The sequence below is a fragment of the Coregonus lavaretus genome (assembly GCF_964263955.1).
Source record: "Coregonus lavaretus genome assembly, chromosome: 19".
In the NCBI taxonomy this organism is placed as follows: domain Eukaryota; kingdom Metazoa; phylum Chordata; class Actinopteri; order Salmoniformes; family Salmonidae; genus Coregonus; species Coregonus lavaretus.
In genome coordinates, this window is record NC_140006.1 from 6,256,591 (window position 1) to 6,283,875 (window position 27,285).

General features: G+C 43.0%; 1 protein-coding gene across 2 annotated transcripts; it reads right to left on the reverse strand.

Annotated features, from left to right (window-relative positions):
* Positions 1-1,458: 1,458 nt before the first annotated feature.
* LOC311147110 (ran-binding protein 3-like) lies at positions 1,459-26,223 on the reverse strand (the record flags this gene model as incomplete). Of its 2 annotated transcripts, none has more annotated exons than XM_084183738.1 (16): positions 1,459-3,827; positions 4,175-4,361; positions 4,967-5,109; positions 6,581-6,701; positions 6,930-7,054; positions 7,175-7,274; positions 18,237-18,312; positions 18,551-18,639; positions 18,785-18,880; positions 19,249-19,436; positions 20,331-20,396; positions 20,639-20,716; positions 20,852-20,938; positions 23,711-23,747; positions 23,901-23,956; positions 26,200-26,223. In XM_084183738.1, the coding sequence occupies 16 exons, from the start codon at positions 26,219-26,221 to the stop codon at positions 3,784-3,786; spliced, it is 1,515 nt and encodes a 504-aa protein (XP_084039864.1). In that variant the 3' UTR covers positions 1,459-3,783. The 2 variants fall into 2 exon arrangements, with proteins under 2 accessions (XP_084039864.1, XP_084039863.1); XM_084183737.1 differs by having other exon boundaries at positions 19,249-19,448; positions 26,200-26,221.
* Between the last annotated feature and the right edge of the window lie 1,062 nt (positions 26,224-27,285).

Below are 27,285 nucleotides of genomic sequence, written 5' to 3' on the forward strand. Positions count from 1 at the left end.
CTCCCACTAAGCGCATACAAGATGGGATGGCGTATCGCTGCAGAATGCTGTGGTAGCCATGCTGGTTAAGTGTGCCTTGAATTCTAAATAAATCACTGACAGTGTCACCAGCAAAGCACCCCCCCACCATCACACCTCCTCCTTCATGCTTCACGGTGGGAACAACACATGCGAAGTTCATCCGTTCACCTACTCTGCATCTCACCAAGACACGACGATTGGAACCAAAAATCTCACATTTTGACTCGACCAAAGGACAGATTTCCACCGGTCTAATGTCCATTGCTCATGTTTCTTGGCCCAAGCAAGTCTCTTCTTATTATTGGTGTCCTTTAGTAGTGGTTTCTTCAATGAAGGCCTGATTCATGCAGTCTCCTCTGAACAGTTGATGTTGAGATGTGTCTGTTACCTGAACTCTGTGAAGCATTTATTTGGGCTGCAATTTCTGAGGCTGGTAACTCTACTGAACGTATCCTCTGCAGCAGAGGTAACTCTGAGTCTTCCTTTCCTGTGGCGGTCCTCATGAGAGCCAGTTTCATCATAGCACTAGATGATTTTTGCGACTGTACTTTACTAAGTTTTTGAAATGTTCCGGATTGACTGACCTTCACGTCTTAAAGTAATGATGGACTGTCGTTTCTCTTTGCTTATTTGAGCTGTTCTTGCCATAATATGGACTTGGTCTTTCACCAAATAGGGCTATCTTCTGTATACCACCCCTACCTTGTCACAACACAACTGATTGGCTCAAACACATTAAGAAATTCCACAAATTAACTTTTGACAAGGCACACCTGTTAATTGAAATACATTCCAGGTGAATACCTCATGAACCTGGTTGAGAGAATGCCAAGAGTGTGCAAAGCTGTCATCAAGGCAAAGGGTGGCTACTTTGAAGAATCTGAAATATATTTAGATTTTTTAAACACTTTTTTGGTTACTACGATTCCATGTGTTATTTCATAGTTTTGATGTCTTCACTATTATTCTACAATGTAGAAAATAAATAATAACCCTAGAATGAGTAGGGGTGTCCAAACTTTTGACTGGTAATGTATGTGCATAAAAAAGGAAACTACATTATATTTACGCGGGCTTAACTTGGGTCGGAATTCCCACCTAAAATATATTAAGATGCCCTGGTGTGAACATTCCCACCGGACACAATGTGTGTGTATAGTAGTAGTCGTCCTCACAGATTACTTACAGTGTACTAACAACCAATTATATCTCACCAAAAGCGAGATTTCAGTTTGAACCAAAAAACAATTGAACACAAACTTCTGTCAAATTAGTGGAAACTTCTCAACCTTCCTTCCCACTGCCCGTTGTGAATGAATGTCATTGCAAGTGTAGTAAATTGAATCTAAAGTCCCTATTTCAGCTCTTTTAAATCTGGGAAAATTGATTAGAGCATTTAATGAAGGATCAAAGGTTTCATAATGGAAAATACAAAAGTCAGTCCAAATTGTTTTATTTTGTAAAGAGGGAGTGGAGTTGAGAAACATTGTGTTCTACTAAAGGTTAATATATTCAAATGTACATGCGGTTCAAGGGTAGCACGGTTGTTTGAACGCACACAAAAAAAACAACTAAATAAATCTTCATTCCAACATTCTTTTTTTCCTCAAATGACAATTGATAAAATATTCATATAATATCAAATAAAAAAATATGTTATAATCACAATATAAATCCTCAAGATGTCAGAAATGAAAACCATGACATGCAGAATGTATACTGAACAAAAATATAAATGCAAAACGTAAAGTGTTGGTCCCATGTTTCATGAGCTGAAATAAATGATCATAAGCACAAAAAGCTTATTTCTCTCAAATGCTGTGCACAAATTTGTTTACATCCCTGTTAGTGAGCATTTCTCCTTTGCCAAGATCATCTATCCACCTGACAGATGTGGCATATCAAGAAGCTGATTAAACAGTATGATCATTACACAGGTGCAACTTGTGCTGGGGACAATAAAAGGCCACTCTAAAATGTGCAGTTTTGTCACACAACACAATGCCACAAGATGTCTCAAGTTGAGGGAGCTTGTCATCGGCATGCTGACTGCAGGAATGTCCACCAGAGCTGTTGCCAGAGAATTTCTCTACCGAAAGCCACATCCAACGTTGCTTTACATCCAACAGTCCTCACAACCGCAGACCACGTGTATGGCGTCGTGTGGGCGAGCGGTTTGCTGATGTCAACGTTGTGAACAGAGTGCCCCATGGTGGTGGTGGGGTTATGGTAAGGGAAGGCATAAGCTACGGACAATGAACACAATTGCATTTTATCGATGGCAATTTGAATGAAATGAAATGATAAAGTAGGCTACACCAACTAAAGGGAACAGTAAATTGGCAGAACAAATATGTAAGGGATAATCAACGAGGGGCTATGCGTTCTATGGAAAATAATGAACGACGTGGAAGGTATGTTCCACGACGCACTAGCGTAATGGAACTAACCTTCCACCAAGTTGCATTATTTCCCAGAGATCGCATAGAGCCCCAAGTTGAATATACCTTTTATACCATGGCAATAATTTAACACATTTGCCTCTAGAAATGTGTTCAACATCCACTAAGGTAGCTAGCAACTTAACTAGATAGCAACAGTAGTTACCTTTGTAACCAAACAAACAGACTTGCTAGTTTAGCTAACCAAACCATCAGACCTTGCTTGCGATTATGAACATCGAATTCAACAATGCCAATAATGTTTTCAATTCGACACTTTCAATGCAGCTCAAACATAGAACATGTAAGGATGAACTATAGCCATTGTGCTGATATACCGTGCGTTATAAGGAAATAATGCACGCTCTAGAATGCCCTTCAAGCCAATCAGAAATGGGTTTAACAATGCCATGGTATAAGTGTGGTTATTAGGCCTACTGACGGTCGATACTGATAGTGGCTAATATTTAACATGATAGAAATAGGAAACAGAGAAAGTAGGGGTAGCCTATAATTAAGACATTCGAGAGTGCCCATCCCTGCAAGTTAAAAGGCCGTACAATTTACATTTTGCATAATGACACAGCATTTCATAAACTTTACTGTGGGAAATTTGTATCTGCTTCAGTTTGCTGCCATATTCATGGTTTCCTCACGCGTAAAGGCGGTGGAATTATTAGGGGATTAAGTTCAAGGTCAGAGAGAAAAGTGCATAAAAAGGGAATTACGTTCCATTTACGCACGCTTAACTCGGGTCGGAATCAGCCCCCATGTGAGAGCTGAATAGATGGGGATGATGTAGAAACCAGTCAAACAACTGACCATAAGACAGGTCAGTATATGGTGACAGACAGGAGTTCCTCTGGAGCCTGGGGTGGTTGGTTGGGTCCCAGAGGTGTGGTGGTGGTCTGGTGAGTAAAAAAGTCCCAAGGTAGAAACTGCAGTCTTAAACATGTGCCATACCTTAAAATGTTGGAGAGGAAAACACCCTCACACTCATCAATATGATGAGCAGCCAAGTCCCTAACCAAAAAAGCTGTCTCGGCTGCAACAATAAGTATTTATTTTTGCAGCTGAGAGAACAAAATATAGAAAACACGAAAATGTAACAAAACGAAAAGAGAAAAATACAACTCCAGATGTTTTTATGTTGATTGAATGCAAAGAAAAAATTAACTGGAGCTAGACTTCTAGATACCCCAAAGTACTGGTCTGAAGGACCCATGTTGGTCAGGGTAGGGTGTTCGTTGGGATGCCTGCAGTAAAATGCCCAAACATCAGTAGCAGTATCCTAGCAGGCAATCCTTTAGGGGGACTAACGCTATGTGCTTCCAGCAGCTTGAGCCTCTCCTCCCTCTGAGTTAACTGTGGGTCAGAGCAACAACAAATGTTAATACCTGTATTACTATATGGTGGACAGGAAGACTAGTAGTACAGAAATAGTGATTGGAAAGATACATGAAGACATGCTACTAACTGCAGGGAGAAGACTACAACGATTAGATCAATGGGCACCGTTGGGAATAATTATTCACAATATACCACAGAGGCAGTTGAACCTTGAAGTCACACTAATAGTGCTGGAATGCCACAGACGCATACCAAAGCCACTCACACACATCAATCTCTGGTCTAAACCAGAGACTGATGCACTTGCGCACACACACACACACACACAGTAATCCCACTAGAGATCTAGTTATTGACCAGACCTGCAGCTGCTGCATTGTTGACCTGATCTTCCTCATCGCTGTCCCCTTCAGAGTGGGGCAAGTCAGCCTCGGGGGCGCAGTCTGCAGCCGGGGCCTCCTGGGGCTCCTGGTCTGCCCGGCTCTTCAGGGCCAGGATACGATGGTGCAGCGCTGCAGCCAGCTGACCTGTGTCCTCCCTAGAACTAGCCTGGAGATCATGACAATAACAGTAGGGACGGAGAGAGGGAAGTCGTTAAAAACACCACAACAATAATAATAGGGATAAACAACACATCACAGACAACTGCTGCACTGTCCTAAAAACTAGCCTCAACTGAACCACAATGACAGGGACACAGAAGTCATCAGAAACACTGTTGTCTGATGAGACGTTTATTTCAAGCACCTGTCTACTTCCTTATCCCTGTACTCCCTCTAGTGTCTCTACTGAGTACTACACCACATTTCAAACCAATTTATTTGAATAGGGACAGGTACAAACACAGGGGTATACTAATTTAGACAAAGATCGTAGCAAGCGGTTGCAAACAGTTACAAAACGTTTTGCAACAGAAACTGGTTACTCCAAACAGAAAATGTTCTGTAACGAAATCAAGAGTCTATTGGAAAAATTCAGGTAGGTCCCTCCCCATTTCGTTCTGTTGGCTTCCCCCCAAGGTGTGACAGATGTGTATAGCTCTATAGTTTTTTTTCAACACCCATCCTCAGATAAAAGGTAAAAACTATACACAAAGCGTGTAATACGACTATAACATGAAGCAGGCTAAACGCTGGGCGATGGTGATGTCATACCGATATTAGGAAGACCTTGACCCCCTGGTCCTCTGTGTCCATGGCGGTGACACGGACGCTCTTCTCGCTGGCCTTGTCCACCTGCATTTGAGGCCACAGCTTGGTGTTCAGGATCAACCTAAGGCTGCCCTGGGTCCGCATCACTGTGGGAACACACAGAGGTATATGGGTCAAGGACGTTAGATAAAAATTGTAAACAGAAAAAAATAGGTACATTTGTGTACCCATTGCAAAAACGCTTTTGCACACATTCTACATGAAATCAGTTAGGCATACAGTGGGACTGGATCAAACTGTTTCTGACAGAGAAGGTAAAGGTCTATAACCACTGCTAAAAAAACTTGTTCAATACATTTTGGACCATTCAATCGACATAAACCTGTCAAGCCAGGTCTGTTCTTAGTTTGAGCTTGTGAGTTAACCTACACTGAACAAAAATATAAACACAACATGTAAAGTGTTGGTCCTATGTTTCATGAGCTGAAATAAAATATACCTGAAACTTTCCATATGCACAAAAAGCTTATTTCTCTCAAATTTTGTGGACACATTTTTATTACATCCCTGTTAGTGAGCATTTCTCCTATGCCAAGATAATCCATCTACCTGACATGTATGGAATTTCAAGAAGCTGATTAAACAGCATGATGCTCACTAACAGGTGCACATTTTGCTGGGGACAATAAAAGGCCACTCTAAAATGTGCAGTTTTGTCACATAACACAATGTCACAGATGTGTCGAGTTTTGAGGGAGCTAGCAATTGGCATGCTGAATGCAGGAATTTCCACCAGAGCTGTTATCAGAGAATTTAATGTTAATTTCTCTACCATAAGCCACCTCCAATGTTGTTTTAGGGAATTTATAACCTGCCTCACAACCGCAGACCACGTGTATGGTGTAGTGTGGGCGCGGTTTGCTGATGTCAACGTTGTGAACAAAGTGCCCCATGGTGGCGTTGGGGTTATTGTATGGGCAGGCATAAGCTACGAACGAACACCATTTTATCAATGGCAATTTAAATGCACAGAGATACCGCGACGAGATCCTGAGGCCCATTGCCGTGCCATTCATCCGCAGCCATCATCTCATGTTCCAGCATGATAATTTACAGCCCCATGTCGCAAGGATCTGTACACAATTCCTGGAAGCTGAAAATGTCCATAGCCTGCATACTCACCAGACGTCACCCATTGAGCATGTTTGGGATGCTCTGGATTGATGTTTACGACAGCTTATTCCAGTTCCCGCCAATATCCAGCAACTTCGCACAGCCATTGAAGAGGAGTGGGACAACATTCCACAGGCCACAATCAACAGCCATCAACTCTATGCGAAGGAGATGCTGACTGGTTTTCTGATCCATGCCCCTACCTTTTTTTAAGGTACATGTGACCAACAGATGCATATCTGTATTCCCAGTCATGTGAAATCCATTGATTAGAGCCTAATTTATTTATTTCAATTGACTGATTTCCTTATATGAACTGTAACTCAGCAAAATCTTTGAAATTGTTGAATGTTGCGTTTATATATTTTTTCAGTATATTAGTTACTGAGACAAACAATCAGTCAAAATGTGTACAGGTGAGTATACAGGCCAGTGTGTACCTACCTAGACGTGATTGTAGTGATCCGTCATCTGCGGATGCCATGTCATTAAGCCTGAGCAGCCCTCGACCCCGCTCTATCCACGACTGGGCTGTCTTGTCAAACACAAACAACTTGCACTGGACCTGAGGGGGGAGACACACACACACACATTACTTATTGGGGGGGGGGGGGGGGGATCAGTAGGATTGCTGATGTAGGATTAGTTTTAAATATTACTATTACATGGATCCCCCCCATCCAATAGTAATATTTAAAACTAATCCTACATCAGAAATCCTACTCTGAGACGCTAGTTGAATATGGGCCCTGATGTATTCGTATATCGTCAGCCACAGAGACCAGCCACCGACCTGCAAAACGTTACTTTCTGATTCTTCTCCAGTTTTGACGTCTACCTTCTCCAAGATGCACTTCTTGGCTGTGGCTTTGGTGTACGCTGCTGCAGACTCCTCCAGTGACTCTGTCACGTTGTTACCTGTGATTAAACACACACACACACACACACACACGTAACAAGTTAATGACACTAGTTGTTAACTAGAAATATACACAGGGATCAGCACTGGGCTGTGGGTTGTGTGTGTTTACGTCTTACCCTTCCCTGGTATGTTATCCTTTGAAGAGGGTTCAGACACAGAAGGAGCTGGTAAGACTGTACAGTCCTCCACTGATGCCTCCCCTCCCTTGGGAGGGCTCTGAAAACACACAGTACACTGTCAGCCAACCATGCATTGTCTCTACAGTTGTCATGACTTGCCCTCATGGGTTGAGGATCAAACATGCCGGCAAAGCAAAGGTTTGAACACCCCTTTTCCTGGGGGCCAGTTTTATGACCGGTCGTAAATACCGTGTAGACTTTCTCTTCCTTGCCATGAAGTATTGGGAGAAAGGACCCCTTTGTTAACAAAAGGAAGTATTCCTGCGAAAACTCAAAAATCCAAAAGTGGATAATGAAACACTATTCCTACTTAAAAGAATGTGGGAAATGGTTGGAAGGGACTTAAAGAACAATCATGTCAAATGCATTACTATGTGATGTCATTAAAGACTGTGGAACAACATAACTGTATCTCTGGGGGGGTACACTTCCCAGTTATGAGGTTTGCATCTAATTGTTATGAGTCGCCTCTTCACTGTTGACGTTGAGACTGGTATTTTGCGGGTACTACGTTGAGACTGGTGTTTTGCGGGTACTATTTAATGAAGCTGCCAGTTAAGGACCTGTGAGGCGTCTGTTTCTCAAACTAGACACTAATGTACTTGTCCTCTTGCTCAGTTGTGCACCGGGGCCTCCCACTCCTCTTTCTATTCTGGTTAGAGCCAGTTTGCGCTGTTCTGTGAAGGGAGTAGTACACAGCGTTGTACGAGATCTTCAGTTTCTTGGCAATTTCTCGCATGGAATAGCCTTCATTTCTCAGAACAAGAATAGACTGACGAGTTTCAGAAGAAAGTTATTTGTTTCTGGCCATTTTGAGCCTGTAATCGAACCCACAATTGCTGATGCTCCAGATACTCAACTAGTCTCAAGAAGGCCAGTTTTATTGCTTCTTTAAAATCAGCACAAGTGTTCAGCTGTGCTAACATAATTGCTAAATAGTTTTCTAATGATCAATTAGCCTTTTAAAATGATAAACTTGGATTAGCAAACACAACGTGCCATTGGAACACAGGACTGACAGTTGCTGATAATGGGCCTCTGTACGCCTATGTAGATGTTCCATTAAAAATCAGCCGTTTCCAGCTACAATAGCCATTTACAACATTAACAATGTCTACACTGTATTTCTGATCAATTTGATGTTATTTTAACGGACAAAAAAATTGCTTTTCTTTCGAAAACAAGGACATTTCTAAGTGACCCCAAACTTTTGAACGGTAGTGTATATTCGTTGACCGGGCCGGAGTTATTATCTACAGTTGAAGTCGGAAGTTTACATACACCTTAGCCAAAAACATTTAAACTCAGTTTTTCACAATTCCTGACATTTAATCCTAGTAACAATTCCCTGTCTTAGGTCAGTTAGGATCACCAATTTATTTTAAGAATGTGAAATGTCAGAATAATAGTAGAGAGAAAGATTTATTTCAGCTTTTATTTATTTCATCACATTCCCAGTGGGTCAGAAGTTTACATACACTCAATTAGTATTTGGTAGCATTGCCTTTAAATTGTTTAACTTGGGTCAAACGTTTCAGGTTGCCTTCCACAAGCTTCTCAAAATAAGTTGGGTCATTATGGCCAAACACTTCTATTTTTGTTTCATCAGACCAGAGGAAATTTCTCCAAAAAGTACAATCTTTGTCTCCATGTGCAGTTGCAAACCGTAGTCTGGCTTTTTTATGGCGGTTTTGGAGCGGTGGCTTCTTCCTTGCTGAGCCGCCTTTCAGGTTATGTCGATATAGGACTTGTGTTAATGTGGATATAGATAATTTTGTACCCGTTTCCTCCAGCATCTTCACAAGGTCCTTTAGTATTGTTCTGGGATTGATTTGCACTTATCGCACCAATGTACGTTCATCTCTAGGAGACAGAACGTGTCTCCTTCCTGAGCGGTATGAAGGCTGCATGATCCCATGTTGTTTATACTTGCGTACTATTGTTTGTACAGATGAACGTGGTAACTTCAGGCATTTGGAAATTGCTCCCAAGGATGAACCAGACTTGTGGAGGTCTACAAAAACAATTCTGAGGTCTTGGCTGATTTCTTTTGATTTTCCCATGATGTCAAGCAAAGAGGCACTGAGTTTGAAGGTAGGCCTTGAAATACATCCACAGGTACACCTCCAATTGACTCAAATGACGTCAATTAACCTATCAGAAGCTTCTAAAGCCATAACATCATTTTCTGGAATTTTCCAAGCTGTTTAAAGGCACAGTCAACTTAGTGTATGTAAACTTCTGACCCATTTGAATTGTGATACATGCATATACATATATACACTGCTCAAAAAAATTAAGGGAACACTAAAATAACACATCATAGATCTGAATGAATGAAATAATCTTATTAAATACTTTTTTCTTTACATAGTTGAATGTGCTGACAACAAAATCACACAAAAATTATCAATGGAAATCAAATTTATCAACCCATGGAGGTCTGGATTTGGAGTCACCCTCAAAATTAAAGTGGAAAACCACACTACAGGCTGATCCAACTTTGATGTAATGTCCTTAAAACAAGTCAAAATGAGGCTCAGTAGTGTGTGTGGCCTCCACGTGCCTGTATGACCTCCCTACAACGCCTGGGCATGCTCCTGATGAGGTGGCGGATGGTCTCCTGAGGGATCTCCTCCCAGACCTGGACTAAAGCATCCGCCAACTCCTGGACAGTCTGTGGTGCAACGTGGCGTTGGTGGATGGAGCGAGACATGATGTCCCAGATGTGCTCAATTGGATTCAGGTCTGGGGAACGGGCGGGCCAGTCCATAGCATCAATGCCTTCCTCTTGCAGGAACTGCTGACACACTCCAGCCACATGAGGTCTAGCATTGTCTTGCATTAGGAGGAACCCAGGGCCAACCGCACCAGCATATGGTCTCACAAGGGGTCTGAGGATCTCATCTCGGTACATAATGGCAGTCAGGCTACCTCTGGCGAGCACATGGAGGGCTGTGCAGCCCCCCAAAGAAATGCCACCCCACACCATGACTGACCCACCGCCAAACCGGTCATGCTGGAGGATGTTGCAGGCAGCAGAACGTTCTCCACGGCGTCTCTAGACTCTGTCACGTCTGTCACATGTGCTCAGTGTGAACCTGCTTTCATCTGTGAAGAGCACAGGGCGCAGTGGCAAATTTGCTAATCTTGGTGTTCTCTGGCAAATGCCAAACGTCCTGCACGGTGTTGGGCTGTAAGCACAACCCCCACCTGTGGACGTCGGGCCCTCATACCACCCTCATGGAGTCTGTTTCTGACCGTTTGAGCAGACACATGCACATTTGTGGCCTGCTGAAGGTCATTTTGCAGGGCTCTGGCAGTGCTCCTCCTGCTCCTCCTTGCACAAAGGCGGAGGTAGCAGTCCTGCTGCTGGGTTGTTGCCCTCCTACGGCCTCCTCCACGTCTCCTGATGCACTGGCCTGTCTCCTGGTAGCGCCTCCATGCTCTGGACACTACGCTGACAGACACAGCAAACCTTCTTGCCACAGCTCGCATTGATGTGCCATCCTGGATGAGCTGCACTACCTGAGCCACTTGTGTGGGTTGTAGACTCCGTCTCATGCTACCACTAGAGTGAAAGCACCGCCAGCATTCAAAAGTGACCAAAACATCAGCCAGGAAGCATAGGAACTGAGAAGTGGTCTGTGGTCACCACCTGCAAAACCAGTCCTTTATTGGAGGTGTCTTGCTACTTGCCTATAATTTCCACCTGTTGTCTATTCCATTTGCACAACAGCATGTGAAATGTATTGTCAATCAGTGTTGCTTCCTAAGTGGACAGTTTGATTTCGCAGAAGTGTGATTGACTTGGAGTTACATTGTGTTGTTTAAGTGTTCCCTTTATTTGTTTGAGCAGTGTTTTTTGCAAAATATTCATCCCCCTTGGCGTTTTTCCTATTTTGTTGCATTACAACCTGTAATTGAAATTGATTTTTATTTGGATTTCATGTAATGGACATACACAAAATAGTTCAAATTGGTGAAGTGAAATGAAATAAAATTATAACGGAAAAGTGGTGCGTGCATTTGTATTTCACCCCATTTGCTATGAAGCCCCTAAATAAGATCTGGTACAACCAATTACCTTCAGAAGTCACATAATTAGTTAAATAAAGTCCACCTGTGTGCAATCTAAGTGTCACATGATCTCAATATATATACACCTGTTCTGAAAGGCCCCAGAGTCTGCAACACCACTAAGCAAGAGGCACCATGAAGACCAACGAGCTCGCCAAACAGGTCAGGGACAAAGTTGTGGAGAAGTACAATTATCATTCCTTGCCATGTGTAGTTTAAACTACAATGCAACTAAAAACATGCTCTAAATCACTACAGGTTCCCTCGACATCAATTCTTACTGACCTCCAGGCATTGACATGAAAATTATCTGATTACGTCAGACTCATTCTGAACAGGTTGCAGCCTACCAGGATACCTGGTTTTCTTACCCTTGGCATGCGCGCTTGTGTAAGCATAAGCGCACATGTACAACGGAACATTCAATGAGGATTTATGCTAGGATCACCTAAGGGTTCGAGCAAAACACCAGCCTTGGTAAAGTTAAATTTACCCTGAGGCCTTTGATTCTACAGCTACCGTTCTCACCAGTTTCTCCCCAGAAATCCATAGGTCATCCCTGTAGACTGTCTGAAGCTAGTGCCTTACAAACTGTACACGTATCATAGTTATCAACTTAGGATAGTGCCTAAGAAACACACCACTAAGTGGGAAAACCCTAGACATGACCATTAGAGACAATGTCATGATAGATTCATTTAGTCAAGACTGTGGACGTATATAGAATACAGTCCAATTAGATGATTAAGGTGTGGTAACTATATTTTGTATCTCTTTTGTTTATGCTTTTATTCATTTTGTTTCATTTTCTCTGACGCGAAGTGATAGAGCCATAAACAAGTTCCCCATACAACAATAATTTAGTGCCACAACACCGCTCATTTGGGAAAGAAATTTAATTATGTATTTCATGAGTGTGTGCGTTGTTAACATCTGCGTAAGTTACTGCCCAGATCTACCAGCCTGGACGACGGGTCCGGAACGGCGATGCCCAACCAGTACACTCGCTGGCCATTCTTGTGGTGGACTGCTCCGTTGGAAGAAAGCTTAACAGAGTAAACCACCAGAGGGGGACCGCAACGGCGATCCCCAACCAGGACATCCCCTGGTCATTTTTATGGTGGCTTGAAACTTGCATAATAATACCAAGATTGAACCACCAGAGGGGGATTGTCATGACTTGCCCTCATGGGTTGAGAATCAAACATGCCAGCTAGGCAAAGGTTTGAACACCCCCTTTCCTGGAGGCCAATTTTATGACCGGTCGTAAATACCGTGCAGACTCTCTCTTCCTTGCCATGAAGTATTGGGAGAAAGGACCCCTTTGTTAACAACGGAAGTCTTCCTGCCAAAACTCCAACATCCAAAAGTGGATAATGAAACAATATTCCTACTTAAAAGTATGTGGGAAATGGTTGGTGGGGACTTAAAGAACAATCATGTCAAGTTTGTTACTATGTTGTGATGTCATTAAAGATGGTGGAACAACATAACTATCTCTGGGGGGGTACACTTCCCAGTTATGAGGTTTGCATCTAATTGTTGTATAAAAACAAATGATTAAGTATAATAATACTTTTATGAAGATAACAATGTGATTTTAGCATTCTAGATGAGATTATTGTTTTCCATATTGATTTGTTCTCAGTCAGTGGCCACGCCCAGAGGAGCACAAACATGATGGAACGCCCCTTTTACCCAGAGTGCATTAAAAGCCTTGAAAAACATTTTAATATTAGACCAGCAGACGTGAAGCGTGCGCTAAACGTTGCAAATGGTTGAATTTCTTCAAGAAGACCAGCAGACGTGAAGCGTGAGCTAAACGTTGCAAATGGCTGAATTTCTACCAGACCAGGAAGCCCAGAAAACGTGACGTTAGTCCACACGTTTGAAATGGAGAAACTCTGAAACTCTCAACCTCTACACGAGGTGAAGAAGAAGACAATGCACTAGACCTTATCATTTCAGTTTGCAGCTGGCATGTATAGTCGTCTAGAGAACTTTCACTAAAGACACGAGAGGAGAGGACAATCCCTTCCAGACAACCGCTGGTACATCTGAAGTATCCATTCTAACCACTAATAGGACATTGGGATCTCTGGTGGGCAAACCAGAGTCCTACATCATCAACTCAACTATCTAGGACAGCTACACGTAAATACATGTTGCATTTCTAATCCGAATGAGCGTTTAGTGGGGTTTTAAGCATTTTTGTATTTCCGTGAGCATAGTTTCCAAAGTAACCACGATAGTTTGAATCTCTGTCTTTCCCTTCCACTCTGACCCTCCTTCTACCCAAGCAGTCATGCTATTGTTAGTTCAGTCCACTAGGGACCTGTTTTCATTGTATTACGTTAGTAATCAATAACCTGTGTGTTTGTATTGTGTTATTATTTAGTTAGTAAATAAATAATTAAGGCAATTTGTGTATTTGCTGATTCATCAATAAGGTTAGGGTTCATCCAGGTTCAAGGATTATGCGACATTCAGAATGAGACTGATAAGAGGTAAAAATTTAATAAGTGACTGTTATCGATATATAACATATCTTCTAAGAGTTTAATTCGGGAGATGGTAACTCGTTAAACAACTTCTTCCGTGGTGCCCCAAATTCCAAATGAGTTAATTGTTACATGATAAATTTAATAGAGTGACAATTAAACATAGATAGGTGATTCGATAAATAACAGTCATAAATTAAAGTAAGTGACATCACGACACAGTGCAATAATAAAGTCCATTCATTCAGTTCACTCCTGATATAGTGCATTCGGAAAGTATTCTAAAATGGATTTTTTTAAAATAACATCTCATCAATCTACACACAATACCCCATAATGACAAAGCAAAAACAGGTTTTTAGACATTTTTGCAAATGTATTAAAAATTAAAAACAACTATTACATTTAGATACGTATTCAGGCCCTTTACTCAGTACTTTGTTTTAGCACCTTTGGCAGCGATTACAGCCTCAAGTCTTCTTGGGTATACGCTACAAGCTTGGCACACCTGTATTTGGGGAGTTTCTCCCATTCGTCTATGCAGATCCTCTCAAGCTCTGTCATGTTGGATGGGGAGCGTCGCTGCACAGCTATTTTCAGGTCTCTCCAGAGATGTTCGATTGGGTTCATGTCCGGGCTCTGGCTGGGCCACTCAAGGACATTCGTAGACTTGTAACGAAGCCACTCCTGCGTTGTCTTGGCTGTGTGCTTGGGGTCGTTGTACTGTTGGAAGGTGAACCTTCGCCCCAGTGTGAGGTCCTGAGTGCTCTGGAGCAGGTTTTCATCAAGGATCTCTCTGGACTTTTCTCCATTCATCCTTCCCTCAATCCTGTCTCCCAGTCCCTGCCACTGAAAAACATCCCAACAGCATGATGCTGCCACCACCATGCTTCACCATAGGGATGGTATTGGCCAGGTGGCCACCTCTAGGAAGAGTCTTGGTAGTTCCAAACTTCTTCCATTTCAGAATGATGGAGGCCACTGTGCCTCGACACAATCCTGTCTCGGAGCTTTACGGACAATTCCTTCAACCTCATGGCTTGGTTTTTTTTTCTGACATGCACTGTCAACTGTGGGATCTTATATAGACAGGTGTGTGCCTTTCCAAATCATGTCCAATCAATTGAATTTACCACAGGTGGACTCCAATCAAGTTGTAGAAACATCTCAAGGATGATCAATGTAAACAGGATGCACCAGAGCTCAATTTCAAGTCTCATAGCAAAGGGACTGAATACTTATGTAAATAAGGTATGTTTTTTATTTTTAATACATTTGCAAAATTTCTAAAAACCTGTTTTCGCTTTGTCATTATGGGGTATTGTGTGTAGATTTATTAGGATTTTTATTTAATAAATGTTAGAATAAGTCTGTAACGTTACAAAATGTGGAAAAAGTGAAGGGGTCTGAATACTTTCCGAATGCACTGCAAGTCTGACCATGTGTTCTCGCATACCCCGAGAGCATCTGGTCAGCGGGGTGGTGGCACAGGAATCCTCATCCCTCCAAAATGGACATTCTCTATTTTTCCCCTGACCCATCTGTCTATCTCCTCATTTGAATTCCATGCTGTCACAGTCACTAGCCCATTTAAGCTTAATATCCTTGTCATCTATCGCCCTCCAGGTTCCCTTGGAGAGTTCATCAATGAGCTTGACGCCTTGATAAGTTCCTTTCCTGAGGATGGCTCACCCCTCACAGTTCTGGGGGACTTCAACCTCCCTACGTCTACCTTTGACTCATTTCTCTCTGCCTCCTTCTTTCCACTCCTCTCTTCTTTTGACCTCACCCTCTCACCATCCACCCCTACTCACAAGACAGGCAATACGCTTGACCTCATCTTTACTAGATGCTGTTCTTTTACTAATCTCACTGCAACTCCCCTCCATGTCTCCGACCACTACTTTGTATCCTTTTCTCTCTCGCTTTCCTCCAACACTACTCACTCTGCCCCTACTCAGATGGTAATGCGCCGTCGCAACCTTCGCTCTCTCTCCTCTTCCATCCTATCATCTCTTCCCTCTGCTCCATCCTTCTCCCTCCAATCTCCTGATTCTGCCTCCTCAACCCTCCTCTCCTCCCTTTCTGCATCCTTTGACTCTATGTCCCCTATCCTCCCGGCCGGCTCGGTCCTCCCCTCCAGCTCCGTGGCTTGATGACTCATTGCGAGCTTACAGAACAGGGCTCCGGGCAGCCGAGCGGAAATGGAGGAAAACTAGACTCCCTGCGGACCTGGCATCTTTTCACTCCCTCCTCTCTACATTTTCTTCATCTGTTTCTGCTGCTAAGGCCACTTTCTACCACTCTAAATTCCAAGCATCTGCCTCTAACCCTAGGAAGCTCTTTGCCACCTTCTCCTCCCTGCTGAATCCTCCCCCCCCCCCCAACCATTTTGAAAAGAAGGTTGACGACATCCGATCCTCGTTTGTTAAGTCAAATGACACTGCTGGTCCTGCTCACACTGCCCTACCCTATGCTTTGACTTCTATCTCCCCAGATAAAATCTTGCGACTTGTGACGGCCGGCCGCCCAACAACCTGCCCATTTGACCCTATCCCCTCCTATCTTCTCCAGACCATCTCCGGTGACCTTCTCCCTTACCTCACCTCGCTGATCAACTCATCCTTGACCGCTGGCTATGTCCCTTCCGTCTTCAAGAGAGCGAGAGTTGCACCCCTTCTCAAAAAAACAACACTCGATCCCTCTGATGTCAACAACTACAGACCAGTATCCCTTCTTTCTTTTCTCTCCAAAACTATTGAGCGTGCCATCTTTAGCCAACTCTCTTGCTATCTCTCTCAGAATGACCTTCTTGATCCAAACCAGTCAGGTTTCAAGACTGGTCATTCAACGGAGACTGCTCTTCTCTGTGTCACGGAGCCTCTCCGCACTGCTAAAGCTAACTCTCTCTCCTCTGCTCTTGTCCTTCTAGACCTGTCTGCTGCCTTTGATACTGTGAACCATCAGATCCTCCTCTCCACCCTCTCCGAGCTGGGCATCTCCGGCGCGGCTCACTCTTGGATTGCGTCCTACCTGACCGGTCGCTCCTACCAAGTGGCGTGGCGAGAAGCTGTCTCCGCACCACGTGCTCTCACCACTGGTGTCCCCCAGGGCTCAGTTCTAGGCCCTCTCCTATTCTCGCTATACACCAAGTCACTTGGCTCGGTCATATCCTCACATGGCCTCTCCTATCATTGCTACGCAGACGACACACAACTAATCTTCTCCTTTCCCCCTTCTGATAACCAGGTGGCGAATCGCATCTCTGCATGTCTGGCAGACATATCAGTATGGATGACGGATCACCACCTCAAGCTGAACCTTGGCAAGACGGAGCTGCTCTTCCTCCCGGGGAAGGACTGCCCGTTCCATGATCTCGCCATCACGGTTGACAACTCCGTTGTGTCCTCCTCCCAGAGTGCGAAGAGCCTTGGCGTGACCCTGGACAACACCCTGTCGTTCTCCGCTAACATCAAGGCGGTGACCCGATCCTGTAGGTTCATGCTCTACAACATTCGGAGAGTACGACCCTGCCTTACACAGGAAGCGGCATAGGTCCTAATCCAGGCACTTGTCATCTCCCGTCTGGATTACTGCAACTCGCTGTTGGCTGGGCTCCCTGCCTGTGCCATTAAACCCCTACAACTCATCCAGAATGCCGCAGCCCGTCTGGTGTTCAACCTTCCCAAGTTCTCTCACGTCACCCCGCTCCTCCGCACACTACACTGGCTTCCAGTTGAAGCTCGCATCTGCTACAAGACCATGGTGCTTGCCTACGGAGCTGTGAGGGGAACGGCACCTCCGTACCTTCAGGCTCTGATCAGTCCCTACACCCAAACGAGGGCATTGCGTTCATCCACCTCTGGCCTGCTGGCTCCCCTACCTCTGCTGAAGCACAGTTCCCGCTCAGCCCAGTCAAAACTGTTCGCTGCTCTGGCACCCCAATGGTGGAACAATCTCCCTCACGACGCCAGGACAGCGGAGTCACTCACCACCTTCCGGAGACATTTGAAACCCCACCTCTTTAAGGAACACCTGGGATAGGATAAAGTAATCCTTCTAACCCCCCCCTTACCCCACCCCCCCAAAAAAAAAAGTTATCCCACTGGCTATAAGGTGAATGCACCAATTTGTAAGTCGCTCTGGATAAGAGCGTCTGCTAAATGACGTAAATGTAAAGTCAAAATAAGTGCACACACAGTTTTCTAGTCTCCATTCAATCACATTCTCTTTGCATTGTCCTGACAACTGCATGCTTGGATTTACTGTATGCTATCATAACAGTCCCAGGCTGTTGCATTTCTCAGGAGCCATCTCTATTTGGGTTCAACTGGGTTTGCTCAATCACCATCGCTACGGTCTATGTCATGGCCTAAAGGGCAACGCCCTCACTAATCAAACGGACAGTCTCTACTCACAAGGACTCTCTCTGACATGTTCTGTCCAAAGACAAATTTGGCCTCCTTGTCGGTATTGTGTATGGCGTTCTTTGAACTGAAAGGAATCGAGAAGAACAAGAAGATATTAGTACATTTTTGTCATTTAGCAGACACTGTTATCCAGAGCAACTTACAATTAATGCATTCAACTAAGGTAGCTAAAACAATCATATTGCGATCACTGCATGTAAAACCTTAAAAATAGTGGAAAAAACACAAGTCTGATCTGGACTCAAAGAAGCAGATTCTCTGCCAGAGGAAAGGTCTGAAAAGCCAGTGACATAAAATGTTACCTGGGGGTGGCGATGTACTGTAAGAAATAGTTTGTTCCCTCCTGAGAATCCATGGGTAACAACTTGCCATCTTTAGTATTCTCTTCCAACTAGAAAGAGAGAGAGAGGCGGACAGAGAGAGAAAGAGAACCGTTCGCAAGAAACGTCAGAATATATATATTTTTTAAATAAATTGGATATTTAAACATCACCCTTGAACAATTCGAAGTGATAATTTAAAGGGGAAATAACCACCTTTGCTCTGTCTTTGATATTTTGCCCAAACACGAAAGAGGACTCTGCAGAACAATCGTTCTTCTCTCTGCTCGCTCCATCCTCCCTTTCATGTTTCTACAGGAGACAAGATACAGCAGTCAGTCATCATGATGGGTTTGGAGAATTCAGCTTTCATTTATATGTGGTCCTCTGTAGCTCAATTGGTAGAGCATGGCGCTTGTAACGCCAGGGTAGTGGGTTCGATCCCCGGGACCACCCATACGTAAAAATGTATGCACACATGACTGTAAGTCGCTTTGGATAAAAGCGTCAGCTAAATGGCATATTATATAAATAAATAAATAAATAAATAATTGGGCAACCGAAAATAAACAACAACTGCAGTATTCTGACAGTAATATGATGGCCTAAATGATTTCCAAAAAGTAGGTCTATGCAATTACAAGCTAATCAAATCTCAAGTGACGCCATGTAGTCCTCACCGGTGACTTAGCGAGGCCGTCTGAGTGCTCAGTGTTGTTCTGGAAGAGGGTCGACCCTTCTGATGATCCGTCGGACGACTTCTTCACCCCGTTAGTGGACTCTGAGTTGGTCTTGGCTGGTGGGGCCTGGAGCAAGGCTGGCCGGAGCACACTGCGCTGCTGCTCCTTGGGTTTCTGACTGGGGACGCCTGGAACACAATCTGCTAATGGATTGGATCTGAATGCCTTACAGAACTACCCCATGCACAACCATGTACTATACTACATCATGCACCACCATGCCATGTACTATATCACAACTACCATGCACCACCATTTACTATATTACAACTATCATGCACCACCATGTACTATATCAACACTATGTCACAACTACCATGCACCACCATGTACTATATCACAACCACCATTTACTATATTACAACTATCATGCACCACCATGTACTATATCAACACTATGTCACAACTACCATGCACCACCATGTACTATATCACAACTAACATGCACCACCATGTACTATATCAGAACTACCACACACCACCATGTACTATATCCACACTATGTCACAACTACCATGTACTATATCACAACTATCATGCACCATCATGTACTATATAAGCACTATATCACAACTATCATGCACCACCATGTACTATATCAGCACTATATCACAACTATCATGCACCACCATGTACTATATCAGAACTACCACCATGCACGTCCATCCATATTAACATGCTGTACTGCCATCTACGTTTATAATTTACAAGGGCAAGGAGTTTTTCCTGAAAACTTCTGGGGCCTAATCATGGGCTATAACAAGGGCCCAGTTTTTCTCCTTCTAGTCAGGTCAGCACACCACATACCAGACCACACCAGTGGAGGCTGGTGGGAGGAGCTATAGGAGGATGGGCTCATTGTAATGGCTGGAATGGAATACATGGAGCGGTATCAAATATATGGAAACCACGTTTGACTCAGTTCCATTTATTCCATTTCAGCCATTACAATGAGGCCGTCCACCTATAGCTCCTCCCACCAGCCTCCACTGAACCACACATACACAGGCATCAATACCCACCTGAACTAGGTGCCTGGCCGTGGATGAGAGTTGGTGGTTTTAAACGAAACCCTACAGGCTTCTCTTCTGGCGAGAGGAAGAAAAAACAGAACAGGTAGAATTGTTAAAAAGATCAATCACTAATGGCAGCTGTCACTAGTATTTTTGTATCCTCACTACATATTATCATTAAATAAACACATTAAATAAACACGGCTGGACTACAGTTTACAAGCATACAATCCATCTTACATACAAGTCAACCACTGGAGACTTCATGAGTAAGCCTTTATGATGAGGAGTTACTAGAAGAAGTAGACAAGTCTCACCTGGCTCTGAGTCCTCTGAATTCCCAGTTGGAGACTGGCAGAAACTTGAGGGCATGAAGACATTGTTCTTACTAGACCCTGCAGAGAGCATGAGAGAGACTGCATTACACACAATACCAAATCTAGACAATATTATATTATTTTCCCAAAATAAAGGAAAAATAAAGGAAAATACAGTCAGCAGGGAAAGACTTCTCTAATGTGTTTCATTACCAGAATGTGAAGGTGGGAACTGTGTTAAAGATGAAGTCCTCTCTCTTTTCACTGGAGGACAGTAGCCACCATCGTCTTTGTCTGAACCTGGAAATGAGCAAATTGTCCTATTTTAGCCTTCCGTTCAAAAATCCCATTAAAATGCTCTAGCTGGGCTCTTAGATATGCAGTAGGGCTGTCCTACTGGTCGGCTGAGAGTCTGTTCTTTCGACTAATCGATTGGCTGACATTTTTAAACGTGTATTTTTCCATATATAGTTGAAGTCGGAAGTTTACATACACCTTAGCCAAATACATTTAAACTCAGTTTTTCACAATTCCTGACATTTAATCCTAGTAAAAATGCCCTGTCTTAGGTCAGTTAGGATCACCACTTTATTTTAAGAATGTGAAATGTCAGAATAATAGTAGAGAATTATTTATTTCAGCTTTTATTTCTTTCATCACATTCCCAGTGGGTCAGAAGTTTACATACACTCAATTAGTATTTGGTAGCATTGCCTTTAAATTGTTTAACTTGGGTCAAACGTTTCAGGTTGCCTTCCACAAGCTTCCCACAATAAGTTGGGTGAATTTTGGCCCATTCCTCCTGACAGAGCTGGTGTAACTGAGTTAGGTTTGTAGGCCTCCTTCCTCGCACACGCTTTTTAAGTTCTGCCCACACATTTTCTATAGGATTGAGGTCAGGGCTTTGTGATGGCCACTCCAATACCTTGACTTTGTTGTCCCTCCTGCAGCAAAGCACCCCCACAGCATGATGCTGCCACCCCCGTGCTACACAGTTGGGATGGTGTTCTTTGGCTTTAAGCACACTGTTTGATTAAATAATTAAGACAAATTACTCAAGAGGGAGCCAGAGATCAAGATGGACTAACCAGAAGAAAAAAACCTGTTCCTGACCCCCCTCCTCCTGCTGCTTCTCCTGAAGTTGCTGGTAATAGGCTACACCATGGGTCAGCAAACTTTCCCATTGGGAGTGCCAATTTATCTTACCATTTCTACCGATCTGCGTGTCAGTTATGATTTTCATATGCACATTTTTGTGGAACTGTTTCATTTAATTTATAATAAAATGTTTGTATTTCAAAATCATTGTCATATGGTTAATCAACGTTTTATCTAAATCAACAACCTCTCCCTCAACGTGCTCAAGACAAAGGAGATGATTGTGGACTACAGGGGAAAAAAAGAGGACTGAGCACGCCCCCATTCTCATCGACGGGGCTGTAGTGGAACAGGTTGAGAGCTTCAAGTTCCTTGGTGTCCACATCACCAACAAACTATCATGCTCCAAACACACCAAGACAGTCGTGAAGAGGGCACAACAAAGCCTATTCCCCCTCAGGAGACTGAAAAGATTTGGCATGGGTACTCAGATCCTCAAAAAAGTTATACAGCTGCACCATCGAGAGCATCCTGACTGGTTGCATCACCGCCTGGTATGGCTACTGCTCGACCTTCAACCGCAAGGCACTACAGAGGGTAGTGCGTACGGCCCAGTACATCACTGCGGCCAAGCCTCCTGCCATCCAGGACCTCTATACCAGGCGGTGTCAAGGGAAGGCCCTAAAAATTATCAAAGACTCCATCCACCCTAGTCATAGACTGTTCTCTCTGCTACCGCACGGCAAGCGGTACCGGAGCGCCAAGTCTAGGTCCAAAAGGCTTCTTAACAGCTTCTACCCCCAAGCCATAAGACTCCTGAACAGCTAATCATGGCTACCCGGACTATTTGCTATTTTTTTCTTAAACTGCATTGTTGGTTATGGGCTTGTAAGTAAGCATTTGACTGTAATGTCTACACCTGTTGTATTCGGCGCATGTGGCAAATACATTTTTGATTTGATTTAATGACAATGATACAAATCTAAAAGTAACTTCTATTGCCATTGCCAACTACGTACATATAGCCTTCATAAAGTCAACAAATAAAAACACTGCAGCTTGCAGGTAGAAAATATCCTGATAAAAATGAATATCCTATAAATCACATTGGATACGCATGGCCTGTTAGCAATGAACTTGAAACATTGTATAAACTGGGTCTGGCCCGAAGCTCGCACTAGCAAACTTGCAAAATTGTATACAATATTCTGCGCCCTCAGAGTTTCCTGCTCCAGTGAGCTCGGGACAGACACAGCTGTAGGCTATTTGTGCAATGGATAAGAAGTAATCAAGTTTTGGTTTATTTTGAAATAAATCAAAACTTGTTTCTCACAAGTGTAGCATAGATTTTGAGCTTTGCAAACAACGTGTCCACTCCAACAATGAGACTATAATAATAATAATAATAATAATAATAATAATAATAATAATAATAATATATTGAATGCATTAACATAAATAACCATAACCAAACAAGCATTGTAAATGAGAAATTATGGGAATTAACAGTACTACTGGTGATATATGTAATGGGGAATTGATAAGACACTAACAATCAAAAGGCAAACAATTCACACAATGAAGTTATGAAACAATGAATGCGCACGAAATGGTGGGAGAGAGCGCATTCTGGAGAGAGACGTGCCTTGTGCATCTTAGCCACACTCCCCTTCTTCTTGGACCATGGCATCCCCGCGGCCTCCGCAATGGATTAGTCCACTGAGACAGGTGTGAATCAGACAGGTGTCTTGTGTGCCATGAAAAAAATAAAATCTATTTGCGACTGCTCGGCTAAAACAATCTAGGTCGATCAACAGCCTATCAACCAGTGGACTAAATGGGGTCTGCCCTACTATGCAGTATAATTTTATCCCTGGTAAATTAACTACAATATTATTAAGGACATTATAAGATTAGATGGAAATCATATGATGAAATAGGCTGATAGTCAGATCAGATGTAAGTTTAGCCTACCTTCTCCATCTTCTGCACTCGATCCATCTGCTGATCGCTGTAATAGAGAGCAGCACTAGGTCAACTGTGTTTCTCAGACTAGAAACAACAGAGTCAAATTATGAAGCTTTACAGTGAATTTCCATGAAGAAGGCCCATTGATTTCCATGAATGTGAGGGGATCGAAAGAATAGATTACCATCTGGCTTACCTTTTGTGCTTTCTCTTTTTGGAACAGAAACACTGGTGGCGCTATGGCAGGCTTCTCTGTTTAATGAAGAAGAGGGAAATCATGCTTTACCATACCGAAGAGTACACTTAGGTGACGTGTGTGAAGTGTAGGCCTAATATCAAGACATCACAGCCTGTGAATCAGTTGTTTGTTTCAACAATGAAAACCATCTTGTCACAGTGACTGTCAAAATCAACTGTCATGAGCAAACGCCCTGCCCCGATCTTATACAGGTGTTTTCCCTTACTCTCCCTGTTCCACAACTCTTGCCACTTATTTTTAACCACTGTTCTTATTAATCCCTTGCCTTCTGTTTTACTGATTGACAATTCCATCTCAACATTATGATGTTTAAGAGCTTGGCAATAATATCCACTCATTCCCCTCTACTCCCACATGAGCTGGTACCCAGAGGAACATAACAAATATCCCCATCTGTTTCACCATGTACAAGCACAGCAAAACCTCATACAATACATCCTGTCTGCTCTGAGACACACATGCATTTAAGCTCATCAGTGCTGCACAAGAGTAAAGCAGATGACTAGCAGTTTAGAGTTGACACAGGTTCTGCCATAATGTTTTTGCAGAAAGCCTACATCTGTGCAATTCCATGTCAGGCACACTTGATTCTCTGTTTAACATAGGCATGTGCTTCTAATTCCACAAAGATGCTGAAAGTGCCACTTGAGGAAATGCAGGAATATTTAGCTAAGGCTAAACCATACACCTAGACAGACAAAGTATTTCTGCCAAAAATAATCCCAACACATGGATTCAGACTGTTTGTTTTGTCCTTCCTCCAACTTTCTGCTAACTGGGTCTAGCACACAGAGTACCAACTCTCCCCATTCAGTTGAGATACTTCTGAATACATGCCAAATGGCCATGATGCAAGGTTTGAGAATAAACAACTTGCATTACACAATCCTTTATTCCATTCAGCGGTCAAAGTAAACAACACCAATCAGTTCAGTCAACAAAAACTACCATACTAGCCTAAAATAGAGACATTATATTTACTAAAAAAAAATGTGTATCTAAATCAAATTAGCCATTTCAAAAAGGTCAATCGGTTCATCAAACAAAAGCTTCTTTAAACGTAGGCTACATGTATGGACACCACATTGACAAGCGCATTGGATTTATACCATCAAAACTCATGGCGTAGCCAACGGAAACTGCCAGGACAACTAGCACCTCTACAGGCCAGGATCAGAGAAAGGACTGTCATGCTTTGTAAATAAATATAAGCATATGATCCAGCTCAACTCACACAATTTGAGTAGCTTGATTGAAACAACTGTTGTCATAACAGTGATTAAAAGTAGTAGTAGTTGTGTACGGCAGTGACATCATGACCTAGCTTCCAATCCATATATCCAACCTTAACTAGCTAGTTAACTACACAATTAGGATGGTTTGGGTAATATAAATGCGGTCACAATATAGCGTTGGCCAACTACAAGCCACAAAGCTAGTTAGCTAACAGGATTTGTCGTAAGATTAGGCGCACCCAGCAGACTTGCTAAATTAGCCACCCAGTTCAGAATGTGCAACATTCATTAGCTAAGATTGCTAGCAACATTTGCTATCTTGGCTAAAGGTACATTGCGGGCAAGTGGAGTGACCACATAGCTAGCTACCTTTCAAGAGTGTTCGTGATTTTATTAGCTAACTAAACGTCCTTGACAAATAGCTAGTTAGCACTAATGCCAATGCATGATAAAGAAAGTTAGCCTTAAATGGTAGCTAGCTAACTAAGTTCGCCATAGCCCATGAAGTGAGTCATATCCCCGGCTAACGGTAGTTAGCTGAGGAAATTGTTAGCAACCTAGCTGACTGTCACAAATGAACAACCCGTATAGCTAACAAGGTAGCAAACGTGCGTTAATGTGCATTTACTAGCTAACTGATTAGCTACAATATACCTTGCTAAATATAGTTAAAAGTAACATTACCAAAAATATCTGATTAGCTAACGTTAGCCAGCTTCCCATCCCCGCCTAAATAGTCGAAGTTAGATGTGGCTGGCTGGCTTTCTATGGTAGCTAGCTACCTGTATAGTGAAAGCTAACGTTTGCTTTCTTATGTAGCCGGACTGAAACAAAATGAGTTTCACTATTTTATTGAAAGGCTGTAACCCACTACTTTTATTACACAATATTTTATTGAAAGGCTGTGACCCACTACTTTTATTACACAGTAATGTAAAAATATATAAGTCAACGGCCATGCAAATAATTCAACAGTTTTGCTTCACACGGACACTGCTCACCTTCGTTTGCCAATTCCGCCATTTTCCTTCTTCTTCTTCTTCTACTGTGGAGTTTATATATTGCGGTTGGCAACCAACTTTAAGGTGCCTTACCGCCACCAACTGGACTGGAGTGTCGACCAGAGACAGTGAAGGTCTAAATCCTACCCAATAATCTCACCTCCCTAAGGAAACGAAATACATAATAAATACTACATCCCCTGAAGATTTCCCCAGCAGTTCACTTAATCCAGGCTCTTTACTCCTCAAATCTAATAACAATCGCTCCCTTTCTCTCACATATTTCTGGCACTGAAATAGAACATGTTCCACTGTCTCCATCTCCTCCTGACAATGATCACACCTCCCAGTCGGTGTGATTTCCCCACCAATTTCTATGTATTATTTAGCCTTGTGTGTCCCAGTCTCAGCCTTGTGACTACGCTTTCCTTCCTTCCCTCTCGGCCTGAGGACCTCCCTGCCCCGATCTTATACAGGTGTTTTCCCTTACTCTCCCTGTTCCACAACTCTTGCCACTTATTTTTAACCACTGTTCTTATTAATCCCTTGCCTTCTGTTTTACTGATTGACAATTCCATCTCAACATTATGATGTTTAAGAGCTTGGCAATAATATCCACTCATTCCCCTCTACTGCCACATGAGCTGGTACCCAGAGGAACATAACAAATATCCCCTTCTGTTTCACCATGTACAAGCACAGCAAAACCTCATACAATACATCCTGTCTGCTCTGAGACACACATGCATTTAAGCTCATCAGTGCTGCACAAGAGTAAAGCAGATGACTACCCTATCTGGCCTCACCTCCTCCACTCACTTTGCACCCAATACTATGGCCAACAACTCCATTGTGTAAACAGATAAATGATCCGTTGCTCTTTTCAACACTGTCACCTTAAACTCAGGAACACTAAAAGCTGCTCCTGTCCTCCCTGTTTTAGGGTCCTTAGATCCACCTGTGAATATTATATACAGTATAATAATATATACAGTATATATATTCAAGAAAGCATAGCATTGTGTTCTTAAATGTTCACTTACAACTGAATCTACTCCTTCCTCAACATCCCTTACCCTCTCAAGC